At 43.2% G+C, this 17,934-nt stretch overlaps 2 protein-coding genes across 9 annotated transcripts in view; one reads left to right on the top strand and one right to left on the bottom strand.

Annotated features, from left to right (window-relative positions):
• DNAI7 (dynein axonemal intermediate chain 7) overlaps positions 1 to 14,504 on the bottom strand; it is a 32,374-nt gene extending 17,870 nt beyond the window's left edge. For 2 of the 8 annotated variants that reach the window (XM_086611267.1, XM_086611262.1), the window contains exons 1-5: positions 14,435 to 14,468; positions 13,881 to 13,901; positions 5,504 to 5,605; positions 2,323 to 2,460; positions 250 to 396 (exon numbers count right to left, since the gene is read on the bottom strand). In XM_086611267.1, the coding sequence (XP_086467393.1) occupies positions 250 to 396; positions 2,323 to 2,460; positions 5,504 to 5,605; positions 13,881 to 13,901; positions 14,435 to 14,437 (411 nt within the window). In that variant the 5' untranslated portion in view covers positions 14,438 to 14,468. Of the gene's footprint in view, positions 1 to 249; positions 397 to 2,322; positions 2,461 to 5,503; positions 5,606 to 6,969; positions 7,062 to 10,466; positions 10,549 to 13,880; positions 13,902 to 14,006; positions 14,028 to 14,434 lie in introns of those variants that run through there. The other 6 variants (XM_086611269.1, XM_086611268.1, XM_086611263.1 and 3 more) reach the window with 6 other exon arrangements.
• Positions 14,505 to 16,530: 2,026 nt separating this feature from the next.
• On the top strand, positions 16,531 to 17,676 carry ETFRF1 (electron transfer flavoprotein regulatory factor 1). The gene is made up of 2 exons (XM_009979854.2): positions 16,531 to 17,019; positions 17,124 to 17,676. The coding sequence occupies exons 1-2, from the start codon at positions 16,975 to 16,977 to the stop codon at positions 17,337 to 17,339; spliced, it is 261 nt and encodes an 86-aa protein (XP_009978156.1). The 5' UTR covers positions 16,531 to 16,974; the 3' UTR covers positions 17,340 to 17,676.
• Positions 17,677 to 17,934: the final 258 nt, after the last annotated feature.

Below are 17,934 nucleotides of genomic sequence, written 5' to 3'. Positions count from 1 at the left end.
GTCACAATAATTTAATCTGAAATGACTCAATGACAGGAATTTCCAGATTTTCAGTGGCTTTGCAGAATTACAAGTCTGGTATCTGCTGTACACTTGATTTGGAAACTCAAATGCTAAATCTGGAAACTCAAATACTAATCTCTGTGCCAATTTAAGAACAAACAAAACCAACCATCACAACAAGACACTTGTAGCTACCCTTGTATGCATTGTGCATATCACAGCTTCGAAGTAGTACATCTTACTTACTTTAAGCAGGTGCTCTGTAGCTCCATTGTACTTCTGATGAAGCAGATTCTGCAATTCCAGAATAGATTCCTGGTATTGGACTCTTTCTTTTTCTGTTATCTCATTTGGTGATGTGTCCAATAAAAGAAACTGCAACTTCTCGATTAGCTAGAAGACATTATATATGGGGAAAGCATCTCTGTTTTGACACCACCCTTAATATACTGTGTGTTCTGTCACAAAAAAATGAGGCCAACTTGCTTCCTCGGTACCTAAACCTATCTTAGTTGCAGAAATAATCTTTTTCTCTTACACCTCTAGAAATTGTGCTCAGATGGCATTATCAGACAGACATCCAACCAGGCAAAGTGCTGGAAATTCCAGGGTCAAGTCTGCCTTCCTTCATTCCTCTAGTCCAATTTCTTCATTGCTTAACCTGTGGGCTGTGAAATCTTAGCTTATGAAACAGATCATTTATTGAACTGGATTGATTATATGAGGAAATCTGTTGGTCAAAAATTAGTTTTGAGGAAAAGTTTACAGCTTTATTTCAGAACCATATTTTCCATAGTAATAATCCGAACTACGAAATTTTAAATAAAAATAAAAAGACACACAGCAATTACATTTAAATTCCCAGAAAGATCCTTAGCATGAAGTTTGGAACTCTGTCACAACATTGTTGTCTTCCACTACATGCTAGTATCTTACCATCTGAGTGCTTGTATAGAACTAAAAAATTCCTAGTTGGCCAAAATGACCTGCAGCACTGAGACAAAGGGAGGATCAGATTATATTTCATGCCTCCTTCCCAGACTTGCCAGACTCTTCTTCCTCTGAGCCTGTGGCACTGCAGTGCCACTGCTCACTGAAGAATTGTAACTGCAGAATCGTAACTACTACGGTCTTTCTACATTGCACCTTTAGCATGGCCTTCCTTGGCAGTGAGGCGGTCCCTGTCAGCTCCCAACTGCTGATCTACGTGATCTCACAGTTCGAAGTGTTTAACAGTTTCCTCTAAAAACACGGAGAACAGGAAAGAAATGCTTCAATGTTTTGGAGCAAGAGAAGACAGCCAATATTTTTTGACATCCCCTTGCATTTCCAGCAGGAGTGAAACAGACATGCCTGTCTTATAGTATCACATAATACTCCATGACCATACAGTGCAAGGTAGGATGTGTTTACAGGTCCTGTGACTGCTTCAGTGTTGGCTGGGAAACATGGAGCAGGGAGGGGGAGTGAGTCTGGGGGACAGACGTGACAGCGGGGAGGAGAGTGGTGAGAAGGAACGAAGTGGGTAACTGCCCGGCTTTTTGCTTGGGTTGCAGTGCGGAGGAGAAAGGGAGGAGTTATCTGTTGAACTTCTTGGAAAGGACCCGCACATTCCCCACTGGCTCAGACAAAAGCAGTAGGCGGAAGGTGAAAATTGCTGCGCCCAGCGAGCGCTGCAAGGTCAGAAATCTGACAGCAGGAACCAAACCAGCCCACTGACAGTTGCATTATGCATGCGCCTTATCTCTCCATTTTTAGAAGACCCCATCTAACTTTCTGAAAAACGCTATAATAAATTAAAATAAAATCCTACACTTACAGAGCAGACACCAATGGCTTAAAATTGCCTCACAAACCACCAACGGTTGGTGGCTGCATTCTGGGAACTCCTGCTCTTACACGAGGCTTTACTGGCTGTCAGTGTTACACTACAGGGCTGCTGCCCACTGAAGGACCTGCATATGACACAAGTGTGTATGTTCTGGCTCGAGACTGTCTAAAATAGCAGGGAAGAGGATGTTGGAATACTGGAGCTCAGCGTAGAAACATTCCACACAAATCCCTTAAATGCACTGCATGTTTAAAGTCAGTAGTTACCTTCTTTAGAGTTAACAATAAATCTGTAATTAAAAAAAAAAAAAACCTCAACGTAAAAATTGAAGAAAAACTACTGGTTTTGGAAGGTTATGGCCAATTTCAGTCATTTGCCCGGAAAAACAACACCACCACCACCCAAACCAAAAAAAAAAAAAAAAAAAAAAAAAAAGGAAGGTAAAGAAGGCTGAAGCTCGGACTGAAAAATACCATTGTAACACTTACATTTAGCACCTGTTCTCCCTTCTCCATCACAAGCTGAATGTCCTCATGTTGATCTTCACGCCACAGGCTCATGAAAGTGTTTATTTCCTGCAGCACAGCCGGGTCGGGACTGCCATCACAACTGAGGTAATGCTCCCACTGCCGAGAACGTACAAAGAAAAGCAGGTATGGGCATGTGGTGCAAACGACTATCACTACTACAAGAAAAAAGAGGATTCTGAAAGACAAATATATTATAGTGATACGTTCGCACCTGTAGCTAAACGGCTGTATTCCTACACTGGCAATAAAGCTCCTAAAGAGCCTTCTACTCCAACATGTTTATTCCTCCTTTCTCTGTCTCTGACAGAGATTTCCTCCTCCTTACCTGCACCAATTCAGCTGTTACAGACACCGCTGGTGGGAATGCGAAGTCCTATTTTTTTAAAATAATTTTGTTTTCAAATCAATTATTGATCATCCTTACAGGCGGAAGAAGGAAAAAAAAAAATCTGCGACTGGCTAAATGCACTTAGCTCCACACATGAGCCGAACATTGGCTCATGGGATCAATTTATCACCTATAAGGCGCTCTTTTTCATCCATATAGTAAGCTATTAAGGAAACACTGCCTCCCTGTTTAATGTGAAGAGTAATAATGCAATGTTACTGAAGACTGCATTACAATGTAAAATGAACCTTTTAAAGCAAAAATGCTTGTATGATTGCATTCCCAACCACTTCCATAACCATTTCCACTGACTTCAAAAAAAGCAATAATAGGTGAGTGCTCAGTGCTCTGGAAACTCCTGTATAAAAGACCGATCAGTCTCCTATAATTAAAACATCTGATTTATTTTTCTTTTTCTTTTTAACATCTTTGCATGTAAAAGAGAGCTTCAGTTTCGTCATCAGGAAAACACATCCTTCAAATTCACAGCATTTATTTTTTGAGGAAAAAGGATAAATTTCATGATAATTTGTAAATGTATCTCTTAATCTGAACTGAAATTGTTCAGAAATGGATGTGGAAACTCAGCACTTGGTATTATATATTTCTTTTGCCCTAAATATTCTTAACAATAGACTAGATATTTCCTATAATCTACCAGTAATTTATCTGAAGATTTATTTTTTAAAATAATAGTTCTATTTTGCCATTACTTTTCAAAACAAAAAGATTTTTATGTTTCTCCTTGCAGGAAATACTCTTCAGAAACATACATAAACAACGACTGTCCCCTTTCAAAATGACCGACAGAGCACCTCTGCTATGAAGACAGACTGAGAGAGTTGGGGCTGTTCAGCCTGGAGAAGAGAAGACTCCAAGGTGATCTTATAGCAGCCTTCCAGTACTTAAAGGGGGCCTACAGGAAAGGAGAGTGGCTTTTTACAAGGGCATGTAGTGATAGGACAAGGGGCAATGGATTTAAACTGAAAGAGGGCAGATTTAGAGTAGATATAAGGAAGAAAGTTTTTACAATGAGGGTGGAGAAACACTGGATTGCCCAGAGAAGTTGTGGCTGCCCCATCCCTGGAAGTGTTCAAGGCCAGGCTGGATGAGGCTTTGAGCAAACTGGTGTAGTGGAGGGTGTCCCTGCCCATGGCAGGGGGGTTGGAACTAGATGATCTTTGAGGTCCCTTCCAACCCAAACCATTCTATGATTCTCTTGCTCACAAGGATAATGAAGTCAAAAGCTGCCATCAACTGAAAAAAGGCAATAAAGTTCACCCAAAGATGTCAAGACGCAACTGTGAATTTATCATGCTGCGCCCTCGTGGAACGCAGGCTAAGGGCACAGCGGGCTACACCAGGAAGAGTGTAACCAGCGAGCCAAGTACTGGTCCCTGTGCAGGGCTCCTGAGGCCACGTCTGCAGGGCTGCCTCCAGTTCTGGATCCCTCAGTATAAGAGAAGAAATGGGAAATTGGAGAGTCCAGAGGAGGGACGTTAAAACAGTTAGGGTACTAGAGGAAACAACACATGAGGAAAGGCTGAGCTGTTAGTCTGGAGAGGACTAACAAAGCTAAGGGAGGAGCTAAGTGCAATCCACCAGTACCTAGAGAGGAGTTATAGAGAAGATGGAGGCAAACTTTTCTCAAAAGTGCACAGGGATGATGCATCATGACAAAGAGGCAAAGAACACAAACTGTAACAAGGGAAATGCCAACTGGATTTAAAGAAAAATTATTAAATGAGAGTGGTAAAGCTGCCAACTAGGTTGCCCAGAGATACTGTGGTATCCCCATCCTTAGAAATTTCCAAAACCCAACTGAGCACCTTCATCTAACTTCAGAGTTTGCCCTGCTTTGTGCAGGAGGTTGAAGTACATGAGTTTCAGAAGTCCCTTCTAACATGATTTATCCTACGATTCTAAATTTGTTCCACAGAGGCTTTCTAAAGGATGAAGTGATGTACAACACAAAGAGAAAAATCCTTGTGTCTAGAAGTCTATTTAACATTACTTGGAACCAAACTGACCAAGTGCCATAATCATACAGCTACTGCATGATGTTTGATGGATTTACAAGAGTGAACTGTTCAACTAGTGTATTTCCATACCTTATTATTTAAAATTTGACTTCACAGGCATATAGTATGATCAGGTGATAAAGCAATGTCCATCTACCTCACCCTAAACTGCAGACATTAACTCTTAGCTGCATTTTCACATATTTTGAGTCTTGATATCTGACCCAGATTTGCACTGTGTCCTTCAAAGTTTTGGCCAGCCTCTCTCCGAATGATGGCCTGTGACATCCAGGAACCACTGGAACAAATATTGTCAATGGTCTCTAATTTTACTAAAATATTTTTAAGCCCTAGTAGAGCTTTTTTATGGAATGTTTGAAAGTAGAATTAAACAAAAATGAATTAAACAAATTGTAAAGGAAGGACAAACACCAGAACATCTGAAACTGCAATTCCTCTTGACTCCTGGGGTAGGCTGTGGGGCCCGAGTACTTTCATGAGCCAGACAGGCTTATCTTTGCCCGTGCTTCTTTTCTGAGTTCACTAAAGCACAGAAGATAGGAGAGTGAGGATGGCCAGTTACTACCCTGAGATGGAACCTGAAATGCAGTCATAGCACACACCGAAGTTCAAGAAATGGAAGCATTGTTGGATACTGTAATGGAGACACACCCTAAAGTCTATTCCTCGTTGAAACTCTATGACACAGGGCAGATTTTGCAAAGCTTACCTTTGCACGTGCTCTATAATCTGTTTTCCACTGCTGTGCAGATAAAAACTTCTGTTCCAATGAATGAAGTTCTGCTAGTTCAGACTCCCTTCGTTCTTGATCCTGTTAAAACACACATATAGCAAACAGAGGAGTTAAATATTTAGTTTGCTACTTAGAATTATTTTATATCAAAGAAAAAAAACTAGGATATTTTAATGAGCGATCACTTATACAAATCCAAACATTGATAACTTGCTGTTTAATGAAACGTTTAATTGAGAAGAGTGCAGCAGTTCACAATATGTTATTGCCACCACACTAGTTGCTGAGCCATATGATAAACATAATGCATCATGTGATTGTTAACCTCTCACTTGAATAGTTAACATATTGCCACCCTGGAACTGGCTCTAAACAGAACTGAAGAAAAATGTAAGCATATGTAGGAAAAATGTGTGCAAGATGATTTTTTTCCTTATAATTCCTATTATTTTAAATTTATCTTCTCTCTAAGGGAAAAAAAAAGTAACTTGTGAAGGACAAGAGGCACAGGCAAGAGTGACACTTTTCTCGGGGGGAAAAAAACCACCTTGTGGTAAATCTCCTTTTTTTAAAAAAAAACAAACAACAACACACAAATATTTGGATATTACCAAATAGTTTTTGTTCTAAATTCTGTTGTCTTAGAAAAATAAGCAGACATATCCAAATACACACACACATACACATAGATACACGCACACACACAAATCCATGCATCTGTCCTAACATGTAACCACTTCTAGAATTGATAAAAAATCTTCTGGCCACAACTGTACCAAATGTAATTATGTGGACCACAAAAAAATACATCACATTGAAAGCATGATGGAAATGGAAAAAAAAAAGTATTTATTCAAACTGCAGTATCACACATGCCACAAGTCAACGTATTTAACAACAGCATCAAAACCAGGCAAGATTATCTTGTCTCGGAGTGTTTTTCTGAATCAAAGCAACACTAAGCCAAATATTGGCTTAATGAAAGAATACTATAGAAAAAAATTCAGCACCGTTTTTCCTGACTTTACATGTATTGTGTTTTCTTTAATTACCTGCTCAATTTGTGGGATCTTATACAAGAGTATCTTTTCGGCGATTTGGCTAGAGTTTTCAGATTAAATTATTGTGAAATTTTGTGAGATTTGGAGATGTAGAAAACAAGGGACACTATGAAATTTGTTTCCTATTTTATCTCAGTGAGGTACATTAAAGCTAGTTGACTGCACAAAAAATTACTCAATGACAGGAATTTCCACTGTAAAGTTAAGATTTTCAGCATTAATTTTAATCTAGTGATGCTAGAAAATCTCCTCTACATTGTTCCCAACACTAAGGACACAAGGAAATTCCTTTCCGTTCTCACATAATAATGTTTTACAGACCTTATCACAAGTTTAGAAATGGGATTAGAATTTGCCAGTAACTATTGAGTATGAACTAACTTTTGCCTCAAGCTTTTCCATCTGCTCACGTTCAATTCTCTCTTTTTCAAGTCTTGCTGCTTCTTCCTGCTGAGCTTGCAATCGGGCTTCCTCTGAAGATTGGGAAACGTATCAAGAGCATAATTATATTTTGCTTAATAAAACCAGACAAATTAGTTTGTTATTAGCTGTAATGACAAAACCACCATAATAATGAGCAACACAAAGGTGTATCTTACACTGTGCAAATAAGCCAAATTACTTGGAATCACAGTACTAGAACATACTGTCTACGGCGCTATCCCTATCAGCCTGTGAGGAGACAAGGATCAGCATTTTTTCCCCTCAAAGAGTGGCAGGAGTGCCCTCTCCTTTTATCCATAGCTTGAACAGGCCTAGGTTCTTAATCCAAGGTCTGTGGTGAAACTGCCTGAGTGGTTCAGTGCCAAGTGAGTCTTCTCCTTTCCTACAACCTTTGGTGGATACCTCAATCTTATAGTTTACTCCTTCATGGAAATTCTCTTCAGGATCTGTTATTCCTGATGACAGTTTTAGCTTTCCTTTGCTGCCAGTGGGACCAGAAAATCAGAGAGGATGCGAAAACTAAAATTGATTTCAACCTTTAAGCCTTCAGCTTAAGCTAGCACAGCCTATACATCACTCCAGGTGTTCCCAAGCAGTGGCTTGAATGTCACTGCCTACATGCACATCACTTCAGATCGAGTGCACCCTCAGCAAGTTTGCAGATGACATCAAGTTGTGTGGTGTTGTGGACACGCTGGAGGGAAGGGATGCCATCCAGAGGGACCTTGACAGGCTAGAGAGGTGGGCCTGGGAGAACCTCATGAAGTTCAACAAGGCCAAGTGCAAGGTCCTGCACGTGGGTCGGGGCAATCCCAAGCACAAGGACAGGCTGGGCGGAGAATGGATTGAGAGCAGCCCTGAGGAAAAGGACTTGGGAGTGCTGGTGGATGAGAAGCTCAACATGAGCCGGCAATGTGCACTGGCAGCCCAGAAAGCCAACCATATCCTGGGCTGCATCAAAAGGAGCGCGGTCAGCAGGTCGAGGGAGGTGATTCTGCCCCTCTACTCTGCTCTCGTGAGACCCCAGCTGGAATACTGCATTCAGCTCTGGAGTCTCCAACACAAGAAGGACATGATGCTGCTGGAGCGGGTCCAGAGGAGGGCCACAAAGATGATCCGAGGGCTGGAGCACCTCTCCTCTGAAGACAGACTGAGAGAGTTGGGGCTGTTCAGCCTGGAGAAGAGAAGGCTCTGGGGTGGTCTTATAGCAGCCTTCCAGTACCTAAAGGGGGCCTACAGGAAAGCTGGAGAGGGACTTTTTGCAAGGGTGTGCAGTGATAGGACAAGGAGCAATGGATTTAAACCTCTTTCAGGGCAGATTTAGATTAGATATAAGGAAGAAATTTTTCACTCAGATGGTGGTGAGGCACTGGAAGAGGTTGCCCAGAGAAGTTGTGGCTGCCCCATCCCTGGAAGTGTTCAAGGCCAGGTTGGATGAGGCTTTGGGCAGCCTGGTGTAGTGGAGGGTTTCCCTGCCCATGGCAGGGGGGTTGGAACTAGATGATCTTTGAGGTCCCTTCCAACTCTAACCATTCTATGATTCTATGATCTGTGTTTCACGGAGGCAAGAGCAACATCAGTTCCCAAATCTGCCTGTACTCACCTGAGCAGTCACGCTCATCCACAGAGGTTACTAGTGATTAGTAGTTACTCAGTATCACTAGCAGTCATAGCATGCCCAACCCCCCACCAGGATGGATTAATGGCAGAAAGGGAAGTAGAAGAGATGGAACTGATGTTGAGACAGGAGTACTGGGTTGTGATACTAAATGGCAGAAGTGGACAAATTCAGATGGGGAGGACAGGTCAAGTCATGCAATTGGGACTTAATTTCAAGGGATACAGTGATATTGTGGGAAAATGACTGAAATTGGAGGGGAATGGGAGAATATTGTTCCCCAGAATTCAGCTAATATTAGAGCAGCTCTGACATGAAGCACAGCTGCTGCTCTCAGGAACAAACAAGGCCTCAATATCCTTGAAATGGGGAGTAGAGTGATACGAAGGTATCATGGCTCAGCCCTGTTATCGGGGACAAGAAACAACAAACAAGGCCCACGCAATACCCTTGAAATGGGGAGTAGAGTGATACAAAGGTATCACGGCTCATCCCTGTTATCAGGGATGAGAGGCGCCTGGTAAAGATAACCATAAAAATGCCATCGAGGGAAGTGAATCACAACCGCTGCCTCAGCAGTGATGGCGAAATTGTGTCCTTCGGCTACTAAGTCACACCTCCACCCGCCTCCGAGCTGCGACCACCCCTCAAATGAGCAATTTACACCAATCCTAATAAAAGTTATGTATGACTAGAGTCACTCGAGCTCCACCTAAAAGATACGAAAAAAGTATAAAATAGCGGCAAACAAAGGGGATGTTAGGGAGAAGCCCCCCCACCAGAACGTCTGGGATCAGTCGACGGGCTGAACCTCTCTTCTCCCCCCCATAGGGACGCCTATTGGGTAAGAACTCTGTGTTATGTGCACTTACTTAATTACTTACTAACATTTTGCTAGCTATTTAGTATTATCACTGATCAGTAATCGTTTTATATTATCACTGCAGTATTTCAATTAAAGTTGTTTTTGTAGTCAGTCACTATCACCGGCTATCCTCGAACCTGTATTCTGTCACAAATAAAATATATATGCATGTTTCCAGAAACTTTTGAATTATTATAAGGAGTTGGCCCATAGTACTACTAGTGACGATCCCTTAATAAGTGGGTGAATCACCCTCCGACCTACTGAGCTGCCAAGAGAAGGCAGGGGGAGTCGGACCCAAGGGTCTCCCCTGACTTGGGAGCTGATAGACTGGTCTTTTGACCTCAAAACGTGACAGATATACAATAGAAAGATCTTGAAGAAGTGGGTGGAGGAACCAGTCACTCAGTAGAGACAGAAGTAAGACCAAGCAAACTACACTTTAATCCATTCCAGTTTGTAGTCACCTTATCTGCTACCCCTTCAGAACACCAGCTAGCCCCTGGCCAACAGAAGTGTTCTGTCAGCCTTCTTTGCAAAAAGTTCTTTTCAGAGAATTTCTCTTGTCTACCGATAACTAGGCATGAAAGGGCAGGGAGGAACAAAACCACAAAACACTGCATTTCTAACTTGCTGAGAATATTTCAAAAGCTAATGGTAAGAGACGAAAAAAATAATTTAATTCTTTCAGCCATCCTCCTTCTCAAGTTCCTAATCACTGTGGAAGAAACTAGAGAAAAGAGTATGGCTCTAATAGGAAAGTGAGACATGGGCGGTGGTAACAAGCAGCACAGAATTCGACCCACACTAGAAAAGAGGGATGAATCACCTGGATTTGTGAAATAGAGATAGATGTTGGAGCACATCTAGTTTGAGAGATTACTTTCTGTCCCTTTAATTAAACTAAGTGATTCGTGCCATCATATTCCCTGTAAATGAAATGCACAGTACCTTCCTCTTTCAGCCTCCTTTCTTCTTCTTCTTTCTGCAATCTCAGTTGTTCAGCTTTGCTAACTTTCTTTTTGCCACTGGACTTAATATTTGCAATAGATTAAAAGAAAACAAACGTCAATATTACTTTAACACATTTGGGGAGGTATTCGCGCTCTATAACTTTGCCCTTCTAATCTGATCCCTGAATCAAGCTTTTAGACTCCCTACACAGTCAATGAAGCCTCTAGAATAACAATCTACATCCTGGACTCCATTTTCTTCTCATTTTCATGATGCAATATATGCTCTTACAGTTAATATGTGATTCTCTGCTAAGCACTCCTGAACACAGCCACAGTAGGGGAATATCGAAATCTCTCGGGTTAACGGGGAAATTGAGTAACAGGTACATCTGCTAAGAAAGTGGATGTTACAACTTCAGAATTTTGGAAAATATTTGGAAATGTACTTTAGGATACAGGCAAGTCTGGCATTTAGAAGCATCTAATTCATAAGGCAACTCACAAAGAGTTCTCTTTACTGTGATAAAATCCTAACTGCAACTCAAGACAGTCAACCGTTCAACCTCTAGGTTAATCCTACAATAACTATATTTTTAACTTGGGTTTCTCAGAAATTGTTTTCCTTACCAATGCTTTGCCGTCTGGGTATACACTTTAAATTAATAAAAAGACAACATAAGTAATATGCAAAATTTACTGTCATGTAACAGATTAACCAAGACAGAACATTTATTTTTGTCCTGTAATTCATAGCAATCATAGATTCCTCACTGATGATACACATAAACACTTGATAATTGGATCTGTGTACATGAGGCCACATTGCCTTCAAGAGACTTGAACAGTGAAGATGTGGAAGGCACAATTCTCTTTGGATTTGGCCCCTCCCCTTTTCCCTCACCAGTAAAAAGCAAGATTCTTGGATGGGTTTTTATTTTTTATTATCATTTTGTTCAGGTTTTTTGTTAATTTGGGTTTTTTTGTGTGTTGACACAGTCTTGGGATGTTTAATCAAACGTGTAGGATCAGCACTGTCACTAGAAAACAGCACGTAAAACAAAGACACACAAGAGGAAAACACTGATTTCCTGTATATGCAGTAGCAAAAGCAGCCCCAGGTTGCAGTCCTCACCAAGCACATACTTACTGAGGACTAAATGCTCTTTATTCAGTTTTACTCAGTGTTTAGGCAGGTAACACTGCCATTGTATTGCATACATAGACTTGCAGTCAATGTGTATTGACTTGTCTGGGGCTGATGGAATGATACCAGGGAGGAGTGCTGTTCCTGAAGGCAGATGCTGCAAAGACAAGGCCTGAATAGAGCAGATTTAAAAAAAAACAAAACACAAACCAAACCAAAAAATAAAAGAGGAGGAGGTCAGAAAGGAGAAAGATGGGCCAAGAAGTAAATCAAAACAATTTCGTGGAGCTTGTGAAAACAAGGAGACTGATTTTGTACTGAACTGCAGAATTAATTCACAGCCAACATTATTGTCTATGAGTGGGCCAGATAAGGTCCTTTTTTTTTTTGTACACAAGAGAAAATAAACCATGATCTTCTGCACAGGCTCCAGCACACAGAGAAAACAAAGAGTGACAGCAGCCCAAACTAAGGTTGAAAGCAAAGGTATGGATGACAAAAGACAAGATGCCACGGAAACCACAATTGGTGTATCTACATCCTGGCTGAACAATGGCGTTCTGCCACTGACACCCACGAATGAAAGAGAATTAAACCAAATCAAATGCTTACTTTTTTAAAACAGAGAAAATACGGAATGTAAATGTGTTCAGAGGCAATGTGGAAAAAGGAGGAGGCTGGATGTCACATATCAGAGAGCTGAATCTCAAGGCTCCATGCCACCACTAGTGAGAGACAAGTGCTTTACAAGGATTCCGTCAGGCAAAGTAAAATGACTAAAACAGCAGGAGTTTTATCCACAGTGGATAACTGGACAGTATCACAACATAAATAAGCACTAAGGATCAAAGGCACCTATTAGGAATCCGATCCTCCTCTTCTGCAGAGAAAGGGGTACAGTGACCATCTTGCAGAGGTGTAAACAAGGCAGTAAGGAAAGAGGTCCAACAAAGGGGACGGGAAGAGACAACAAAAGAGGGCTTAAATCCAGACGGTTGCAAATGTACACAATGGTACATGAAGCCTTCCACCACTCCACCTGAGTATTCCTAATAATTTGGTAAATAATATTACAAGTAATCCAACTGACAGGGAACTTAGAAATAATCAAGGAGAACCTTTGTCACTCATCACACAAAACGCATGTTACAAATACTGTTATTTCAGATTCTGACTGGTATATTTTCAGATATAAATAACTACTTGGAAAGCGATTCACTTTACACCACTTTGCATGGCAATAAATATATACATAGAAGAAACTTTGACTACAAAGATTATCGTGAAGCTTGAACAAAACCAATGGTGAAAATTTAGGGCCAACAACAAAGGTACTCCCACTAGAGTTAGTGTGAGTCTTGTCACATTTGTTACCAAAGCATTTCTTTGCAAAGTTCTCCTAGAACAGAGTCAGTAAAAGCCACAATTCTACCCAGTAAGATTTCAGGGAAGAATCAGTTCCTTTAAGTTAAAAAAAAATAAAGAAAATATCTGTGATTACTTTTCTTCCAGTGAAAATTAAAAATGTGCTTGTTTCGATTACTTATAAACCCTTTTTAGTCGGCTTCTTTTCACACTCCTATGACTTAACACAGTAGTGACAAAATTGAGACGCACAGTTCTCCAAGGAATACATTTGCATGTGTTCTTTTTTGGGGGAGGGGTGGATGATTTCCTTACCACCAAATTAAGAATAACCCACAGCATGAATTTATGCGATCCAGTTTCCCATGGGCTTCTGCCCGTTGTGCCCCACCACCACCATGTTCTGTGTGCAGCCTGTGGCTCCGAGCCAGGACACTGGCTCTCCGCCTGGACATCCGCTGCCGAGCAAAGCGCACGGCGGCTGCGCTCTCCACCTTCCCTCCAGTAGTTCTGCAGGAACACGACTCGGCCTCCTTGCAAAAGGCACATGAGTTTAGTGTCCTGGAGATGCCTGCTTCTCGCTCAGATTTGATTAAGTCTGACCAACTAGCTCAGAAGACACACAGATTAAAAAAATTTTTTTTTTCTTTTTACAAAGCATGTTTGTACAGTATTAAGGTGTCACAGCACCTTTATTACGCCAGATCCTCTTAAAAATATTGTTTTGCAGACATTAAGTCCAGAAGTAACTGATGCTTACTTTAATTTCAGCATGAAATGCTTTGGAATTCTACTCTTATAATTTCCAAAATAACAGAATTGTCCTGGCACACTATTTAAATGAACATTGCAAAGGTCAAAACGCTGTATGTGAACTAAAGTATATTTCTGCCTACCTACCTTTTTTTTCTTTTTTGGATCCTTGAAGATCAGGGGAGGATTAAAAAAAAAAAAAAGAAAGTGAGCATCAGAGAACAGGGTATCAAGAATAAAAGAAAAGTCGGCAGAACATTTCTGCCTACCTACCTTTTCTTTCTTTTTTGGACCCTAGAAGATCGGGGGGGGGGAAAAAAAAAAAAAAAGTGAGACTCAGAGAACAGGGTACCGAGAAGAAAAGAATAATTAGAAAACATAATTATTCTGTAAAATTAGACAAGACTAACTATCGAAAGACTATGACAATAATTTCAATATTGCAGAAAATGAGCCACCAACACATGACTCCAGACCATCATAATTTATCAGGCTAGATTACACTTAGGGTCATAGAAGTATATCTACTTAAAAAATTAATGTACATCCAATATGTAATTTAGCTTGAGACACAATTTAGCCAAAAAAGGCTTTCAGTGTTTTCTGAACTCATCAACTGACACTGTGTGCTATCCCTCGTAACACTAAATGACATCATGTGATGACCTAGAAGAACACACAAACACCACCAAGTCTTTTACCATTTACGGGGACACTGCCCGTGAAGTGCAGAAATGGAATTCGGAGCCTTCTCCAACCGACTGCAGGAAACAAGAACGGGATCTAGAAAGCCAAACGTCTAACAGCAAATCCCTCGCTTGATTCACCGAACAATCGCCTCTCCTGTGCCATGTCTACACATGGCCGTGTGAATCCACGTAACTTTGGTGTGATTAATCACCCATGGAAGGATATTCCCTGTGGGGTGGAGGAAGGGGAAGAAGCTGAAGCAGACGGGCTGCGCGCAGGTACACGCAGACATATACCCCTGACTTGTCCTCATGAAGTCCCTCCTACTTGAGCTGCATTTTAAAAGGAAAAGTGACAGCTCCATTTTGTGAAGAGCCTCGCCTGGTAGATGGACTGGGAGACACAAAGAAGAGCAGCTGGTTTTGGTGTTATGACATGACCAAAGTCTACAGAGGTGAGCAGGATGTCAATAGCATCTGTGAGGTTCCTCAGTCAACCTGGGTCCAAACTGCCCAACCTGGAAGTCAGGTTGGTGGGGCTGAACACTGAAAGCTGAAGCAGCACTTCCAGGTTAGCCAGAAGTTGAAAAAGGATCTTGAAGAACACCACAATTTCAGACTTGGGCTTCTAAATATAACCAGCTTCTGTTTTAAATGCTCCTGTTAGATTTATCTATAAAATTTTGTTCAAACTGGGAGCCCGTGGCCAGGAAATGGATGTGAATACAAATCTTGTGACTACTTAGCTAAAATCTGCATCTCTTAGCTGTATACCCTGTCTTAGACCAGCAGAGTTTGGGACTGAGCATCTACTTTTGCACGACAGCTCTGCCCTCCTCCTCTTGAGCAAACACGGAGAAGTTTGTTACAGCAAAGCGGTTCTGACACCGGAGTTGGGGTCACCTCCAAGCCGCGTTTCACGCCGTAGCAACAAACGGTGGCGCAAGAAACCAGATCGCGGACGTGCGGAAAAGCTAACCTGCCCCTCCGGTGACTTTTCAAAGCCTTAAATCTTTTTTTCCACAGTCCAGTGCTTCCTTAACCCACGCGGAACACCTCAGTCCAACCCTTTCCCGCTTCCCCACCTCACCAGGTGCCCCTCACCGTCGCTCCGGCCTTCCCCCTTTGTCTGCGGGAGCTCAACGCCCTGCGGCCCCCCGGCCCCAGCAGACTGCTCGGCCTCCGCCTGCGCACGGGCCGCCACCGCCCGCAGCACCAGCGGCTGAGGGCACAGGTGCAGCCCGGCGGCCCCACAGGCCCCGCTCTCACCGCCGGCACCTCGGCCACCCGCGCTGGGCGGCGGCAGCCCCGAAACAAACCGCCGTGACGGGGAGACGCCCCGTATCGTGTCGTGTCGTGCCGCCCCGAACCTCCCACCGCCGCCGCCGCCCCCGGCCGCCTCTCACCATGGCGCCGCGGCCGCCGCGTTGCCAAGGCGACCAGCCCCTCCTCCCCGCTGCTCCCCGCCGCCAATCGGCTCCCGCCTCCCGCCGTCCCGCCCCGCCCCCGCTGCTCCCCGCCGCCAATCGCCTCCCGCCTCCCGCCGCCCCGCCCCGCCCGTTGGCGCAGCCGCGCTGCCGGCAGCCCGGCCGGCCGGGAGCAGGGCGGTGCCTGCCGTTACGGCTTTGCCGTAAAGCGGAGCGGAGCGGGTGAGCTATCGGCGGTCTTGGCTGCGCGGGCCGCGGCCGGGGAGGGGCGCGGGGGGCGAGGGGCGAGGGGCGAGGGTGGGTGCTGGGGGCGCGGAGCGGGGCGGCGGGCACCGGGCCCCGGCCCCGCGGGCACAGCGGGGGGAGGCGGCAGCTCGGAGGGCCGAAGGGACAGTCGAGGCCGCCCGGTCCCCGCGGCGCCAGCGCGGCCGGCCGCAGGAGCTGGGGTTGATTCCAGTTGCTTTCACTCACAAAAATAAAAATCGCCTTACTTCGTCACTAACGCATTATATGTTTTTTACGTGACGTTTTGCCAGTATGCGCTGGCCTCGATTCGTAACGCGCTTGAACGGTTTTAAAAAAGCAGAATTTACGAAGGCAGAAGTTGCAGGAATTTCTCCGGATTTTTATATATATCTCTATTTACCGCTGCCTGTTTATATACAGCCCTGTATGTGGGTACGTAAAGTGTTTCCGTAGCAGCCGAGGGCGGGAGAGGCTGCCAGGGCAGCAGCAGGAGGAGAGGGGCGGGCCGTGCGGAAGCAGCCGGGGAAGCGCGCCGGGATAATCGGGCGTGAGAGCAGCTGGGAGGTCCTGGAGGCTTCTTGGTTGGCGTTTGAGCTGAGGACAGACAGAAGGGAGACGAGAAACTAGACAGAGTCCAGAATCAAGAGAAGCCAAAAGCAGAAGGGACACAGAGTAGAAGGAGGAGATAACGAAGAGTGAGAGCAAACAGGGCTCAGGAGAAACAGGAGTGAGTCTGGTGAGAAACTGCGCAGTTCCTGTGGAGGATGAAGCAGGGATTTACTGACTCCCATGGAAGGCTAATGTCAAACTGGTTATTCTTCAGGTAAAAAAAAAAAAAAACAAATCAGACAAGAATAAAGAGTTCACTGAAATGTGAGAATGGCCAATTCTTTGAGAGGTGAAGTGTTGAAACTGTACAAAAATGTAAGTGTCTTCTTAAATGCCACAAGCACTTTCCTTAACTAGAGAAAATGCTTTTACTGCATGCTCAATCTATTAAAAAAAAATCTTTTTTCTCTTTCTTCAAGCTTCTGTACCTTGGAAGGGAGTATCCCAAAGGAGCAGACTACTTTAGAAGCCGTTTGAAAGCAGCTTTTCTAAAAAATAAAGATGTGAAAGATCCTGAAAAAATTAAGCAACTAATTGCACGAGGAGAATTCGTTATAAAAGAGTTGGAGGCTTTGTACTTTCTCAGAAAATACAGAGCTCTGAAACAGCGCTACTACAGTGATGACAATCAATAACTGGTATTAATGACCTGGCATGTAACGATACAAATCCATAAAAATAAACAATAAAAGAGCTGTAACCTCAGAAGAAATGATACGTAAATCCTTCCAACCCATCTAAAGTACAAATTAGGACTTTCCTTCCCCTGAAGTGCTCACTTGAAGGATGTGGGATTTGTATTACATGGGTAGGTTTTTCTCAGCTGCTTTTGACCTCCTTGAACTAACACTTCGTGTATGTAAACAATTTTGAAAGAAGTCACGGTGTCTCTCTGTTCTGTTTCACTTGGATACACGTTGGGCAGGTAGCGGCTCTTGTGTTTACCTGATAGCTGTGGGTTTGACCGCTAGTTCAAGGTGCTGCACTTCTCTTCGTACTTACATTAATCTGGTTTTGAAAGTCTTCCATGTTTAATGAGTCATTTACACCATAAACAAGCACCTTCTCAAAACTAAAGTCAATTCTTTAAGATTTTAACTACATCTGGTTAACTTGCAAGAGTCACGTGGGCAGGCTGGCAGAGGCACTGTCTTTCTAGCACAGTAAGAAGACGGTGGGGTCAGGAAGGGACTGAATTTGAACAATAGTGAAGGCAATTCCTGCTACTAT

This window comes from Tauraco erythrolophus, chromosome 4 (assembly GCF_009769465.1).
Source record: "Tauraco erythrolophus isolate bTauEry1 chromosome 4, bTauEry1.pri, whole genome shotgun sequence".
Lineage (NCBI taxonomy): Eukaryota > Metazoa > Chordata > Aves > Musophagiformes > Musophagidae > Tauraco > Tauraco erythrolophus.
Note: the sequence above shows the minus strand (reverse complement) of the source record. Positions and strands in the feature narration are given on the sequence as shown.

What these genes read in the sequence shown, in the direction of transcription:
- ETFRF1 (XM_009979854.2), top strand. Translation starts at nt 16,975, where the DNA reads ATGGCCAATTCTTTGAGAGGTGAAGTGTTGAAACTGTACAAAAAT. An exon ending in TGTTGAAACTGTACAAAAAT is followed by an intron (nt 17,020 to 17,123) that starts GTAAGTGTCTTC and finishes TCTTTCTTCAAG; the next exon opens with CTTCTGTACCTTGGAAGGGA.